The sequence below is a fragment of the Alosa pseudoharengus genome, unplaced genomic scaffold (genome assembly GCF_046254945.1).
Source record: "Alosa pseudoharengus isolate Yale_2024_CS ecotype anadromous, Long Island Sound unplaced genomic scaffold, YU_APseudo_1.1 YU_APseudo_1.1_scf_2, whole genome shotgun sequence".
In the NCBI taxonomy this organism is placed as follows: domain Eukaryota; kingdom Metazoa; phylum Chordata; class Actinopteri; order Clupeiformes; family Clupeidae; genus Alosa; species Alosa pseudoharengus.
In genome coordinates this window covers 55208738-55213737 of record NW_027468663.1, presented here as the reverse complement: position 1 = coordinate 55213737, position 5000 = coordinate 55208738, and the positions used below count along the sequence as shown (strand labels likewise).

The 5000-nt window shown below is 43.4% G+C and overlaps 1 protein-coding gene across 3 annotated transcripts in view; it reads right to left on the bottom strand.

Annotated features, from left to right (window-relative positions):
• cnksr1 (connector enhancer of kinase suppressor of Ras 1) overlaps positions 1-5000 on the bottom strand; it is a 65542-nt gene that overhangs the window by 26698 nt on the left and 33844 nt on the right. For all 3 annotated transcript variants that reach the window (XM_076295561.1, XM_076295560.1, XM_076295562.1), the window contains exons 7-8: positions 4934-4993; positions 3351-3419 (exon numbers count right to left, since the gene is read on the bottom strand). In XM_076295561.1, coding sequence (XP_076151676.1) covers positions 3351-3419; positions 4934-4993 — 129 coding nt within the window. The remainder of the gene's footprint in view (positions 1-3350; positions 3420-4933; positions 4994-5000) is intronic.

Genomic DNA, 5000 nt, shown 5'->3' with positions numbered 1-5000 from the left:
GAGCGAAGGAACTACTCATCCCATAAACCACCGGGCCTCACTGAAAAATATATAAGCAGCACGAACCAGCGCGAAATCATTTCCAACCATGTTTCCAACCGGCTACAGCACAGCGAACCCTTTCCTCCAAACAAAGATTTTTATATTGTTAATAGCAGTTATTTCAGGAGTAATCGTGTAAATAATAGTGTTTTGGTATTGAATGTTATATTTAGCATCGTGTATTTTATATCGTGTGTGTAAAACCGGTTAACGTTAACGTTAGCAACACTGTGCAGTGTTTCATATCTGACTGCCATCCTGATGCATGGACCGGTGCATGGTCTGCTCTTGGACCACCATATTCAGTTTATTAACTTGCTGTGAATTATTACACAAAATGTTCATTAAATGTACGAAGAAGTATTTCTAGGTTAATGATTGATGATATGGCTCGTACAGTATGAAGGCTACAGTAGCCTAGCTAATGTTAACTAGCATTACCAACCTCCCTGCAAAACTCACCACACAACTTCGTAGGTTTGATAGGTCTTGTCCCACAAGCTGACCCTCGACACACAACAGTCAATAATGTGACCCGATTTAAAGTGGTTTTCACCCCTTTGGACACTCTTGATTTCGTCCTTGAAACAGTGAAATATTCACGGGGGCATGGACGGTTTGCTAACCATTTTACTGCAGTGTCTAGCCGGTGGTAGCATAGACTGTATAGTTCTATATTATACAGTCTATGGGTGGTAGCATCCAGCCTGTGCTATCAGCTAGCTAGCTAGTTCAAAGGTTTAAGTACTTAATGGGGATATACAGGGCTTTTCAAGCCTTGACTAAGATGATGTTTCATAGAAACAACAATTCATATTCATAGAAACAACAAGGTCACTAAAACATAATATATTTCATACCTGTGTTGCAGCATGTAGGCTAATGTTAGCAGCATTATAATGACATTCTAATGTCTGAAAGGCTAATGATTATCCTGTCGGCTAACTGAAAAGTTAAGTGTTCAAACTAGCATTTCCAGTGTTCTATTTGATGGTGTATTGGCCCTGACTAAGTTCTTGTGATATATAAACCACAATCCTTGTTGATACAAGTACCAATGTTCGTCTAGAAAGTTTTTATTCACATTATGAATTTCGCCATAGGCAGTAAAAGACTCCGCCATCTTTGTCAATAATTTTCGCTGATAACGTTTCAAACTATGACCTTAACGGCCTTTCCACCAATCAGAGGCATCACTGTGGGATTGTGGGATTGTTCAGGATTGTGGGTAATTAAGTACTTATCCAAGACATCGCGAATAAAAGACATTTATCTCAAAACAAGGTTAGTGCCCCGTGAACTTTTGGCGTCTATATGAGCATACACAATCGCTTAGTACAGCCGTAGCTGGTTTTGAGTCTACCATGTGCAGTTAAGTTTTTATGGCTTATACCCGAATTGTCAATGGAGAAATTGCATTGAATTCTTACTTCCGGAAACTCCTGTGGGCGGGACTGTGATGCTCTATTGAGAAGTGGTGGCGCTAGCCAGGCTATTTATTGGGTGCCACGGATGTCTATCAAATGCGTTTGTGCATAGCTCATCATCGTCTTGCTTTCCCCCTTGTTCTGTGATCGGTCCCCTATCTCAGGCGAAAATTTGCTCCATGGTCTCCAGGCTGCCTTAGCAGCGTGAATCAAATTGCGCGCAAGGCAGCATGGGAACACCCAGGCTACCGCGACACAGTATCGTGGATATGAATGTCGCGATTTCGGTTTCGAATCGTATATCGTTACAGCCCTAGTATAGATCATGGCCTCTGTATAGATCATGGCCTCTGTATAGATCATGGACTCTGTATACTGTAGATCATGGCCTCTGGATCCCACCATTCCCCAGTGTAGCTCACCTACAGTAGCCTTAGTGTCCGTATTGCAATGAGCAACACTCACATAGGTATTGGGTGAAGACACAGACACACATGGACATGCAAAAATAGATGCATTAGTAAGGGATTCAAACTATGCCCCCAGAGTGTAGCACTGTAGATGCCTGGCTACTCTAGCTCATGCCCCCATAGTGTAGCACTGTAGCTGCCTGGCTACTCTAGCTGCTAGCTGCAGCAACTTCAGCTATGTAGTACCGATTTTTTTCATTTGTTTTTATACCAACAGTACTCGGTGACCTCGAAAAAACAGAGATATATGTGAAAAAGTTTTTTTTCCCTTTAAGTCTTGTTGCAGTAGCAGTTTTTTCCCCTTTAAGTCTTAAAGCAGGTGTGGGCATGGTGGAGCGGCAGTAAGGACAAACGGTTGATTCCCTAAACCCACCGATGCAAACGGTTGGCACAGGTTTGATTCCCTAACCCACCGATGCAACCGGTTGGCACAGGTTTGATTCCCTAACCCACCGATGCAAACGGTCGGCACAGGTTTGATTCCCTAACCCACCGATGCAAACGGTCGGCACAGGTTTGATTCCCTAACCCACCGATGCAAACGGTTGGCACAGGTTTGATTCCCTAAACCACCGATGCAAATGGTTGGCCCTGGTTTGATAGGGCCTTCATGCCAAATGCCAACCTCCGATAGAGGAAAAATAACTTGAACGCAAAGTTCAAGACTCGTGTGGAAGCCTTGTGCCCCGAGGTATCCAACTTGACGTCACTATCATATTCTCAACCACGGCGGCCTCCCTTGCAATAACACAAGAGGCGAATTTCACTCTCATTACAAATAGGCAAGGTAATGATCACTAAATTAACACTACAGATAGAAACACTCACCCGACACATTTTCCGCTTCCTAAACCATACTAAGCGGTTTTAATAACTTATTTATGCATTTCCTGTATTTGTTTTCCGAGCTGAGCTCATGAACACTATCTTTTCGGAGGTCCGGATTTTTAAAGTCTGGTCCTCCGAGCTTACGAACGGCATGAAGGTGCTATGATTCCCAGGTTTGATTCCCTAACCCACCAATGCAGGTCTGTGTCACTTTGGATAAAAGCATCTGCTAAATACCAGTCAATTTTACCTGAACATTATTACCAAGTGATGACTACAAGGGCATCAGTATTGAGCTGGACTGTGCCATGGGCATCAGTATTAAGCTGGAATGCTCTGTGCATGAGACGTGTGCCACCATTAGCTTAGCATAACTCACTGGAAGAGGGTTATTCGAGTTAGCCTATAGCTCCCTTTTAGCTACAAGCTAACTATAGGCTAACAGAACAGAGTGCTTGAGCTGTGTGCCACCATTAGCCTAGCTTAGCATAACTCGCTGGAAGAGGGTTAGCTCCCTTTTAGCTATAAGCTAACTAAAGGCTAAGCTAAGGGGAATATAGTGCTTGTTCTGTGGGCCACTCACCACGATCTGGTCGTTTACCTGCACAACCTCATCTCCAGCCAGGATCTTCTCACAGAACTCAGCAGCAGACTGGATAGAGCAGAGACCAAACAAAACATGTACATGTTTTATTTACACTTGACTTATTATTTACATTTATCTAAAAAAAACAGCATTCACAATCGCACGCCTAGCAGCTTACGATCACACATCGCCACTGTGTCAAAAACAGGGTTTCCAACTTTCCCCCCCCCCAAAGAGCATTCATGCAAAATCTGCTAAAGAAAATGCTGCTAATGAGTCTGTGTTTTCATCCACCGTGTTATGCAAATCCAAACTGGTCACTCTCCTAACCAAGGAAGGAGTTGTGAACGGCTGTGGGAGAAAAACATAAGGTTCTCTGGGCCGCTTCTAATAAAACATTATGCAAATAACCCAGTTTCCATCAACCTTAGTCACATTACACTCTGTGAATCGAAAGTTAACCCATCCCACTATAGAAAAACAATCTTTTATTCAATGTAGAAGATTTTATGCAAATTTCAAGCATTTCAACAATTTCCTTTTTCATTTGAATGGTCAAAATTTGCATTAAAAAGTTGGAAGGAAACCCAGTTATAGTCACAGTCTGATGAAGATCAGAAGTGGTTGAACCTGCTGTCTGCTTTAAAGATCTAGCCATTAAAATAAAAGCTTTTAAACACTTTCTTCCTCGTCAACACATATCTGGAGGGCCTGCCCCCCCCACCCCCTCCTCATTTTTTTCCATGCGCATCTATCTAAAGTTTGACAGAAGTTCACATTTACAAGTCATCTGCTTTTCCCATTATTGTGAGCAGTATATTAGTTCTCAGAATATTTTCTTTTTCAGCACTCTCTGTGTACATGAGCACAGTTCTATTTATGATAGATTTCATGTTTTTTAGAAACGGAGGTGTTTTTTCTGCTGGAAAGGACTGTGAGGAGGGAGTGGTGTGTGTGTTGTTTGTGTGTGTGTGTGTGGGTGTGTGGGTGTGTGTGTGTGTGTGTGTGTGTGTGTGTGTGAGGACTGTGAGGATGGAGTGGTGGAGGACACTGGCCTGTGACACAATGGAAAATGTCCAGCTGCTCACAGACCCTTTCCCATGAGAGACACACAAATCATTTCACTGAATACGTCAAACCCACTCACCCAATCTCTCCTCTCTCTCTCTCTCTCTCTCTCTGGTGTGATGTGTGTATATGTGTGTGGTGTGGTGTGGTGTGTGTATATGTGTGTGGTGTGTTGTGGTGTGCGTATATGTTTGTGGTGTGGTGCGGTGTGCGTATATGTGTGTGGTGTGTGTATATGTGTGTGGTGCGGTGTGTGTATATAATGTATGTGTGGTGTGTTGTTGTGTAGTGTGGTGCGGTGTGTGTATATGTGTGGTGCAGTGTGTGTATATGTGTGTGGTGCGGTGTGTGTAGTGTGGTGTGTTGTTGTGTGGTGTGGTCCGGTGTGTGTATGTGGTGTGTATATATGTGTGGTATGGTGCGGTGTGTGTATATGTGTGGTGTGTGTATATGTGTGTGGTGTGTTGTTGTGCGGTGTGATGTGTGTTGGCTGAGAGGGTGTGTGACCTCACCTTTGCTACTGAGCCTGTGACATAATGATTACTGGAGCCAGTGGAGATGATCTCTACTCCCTAGAGA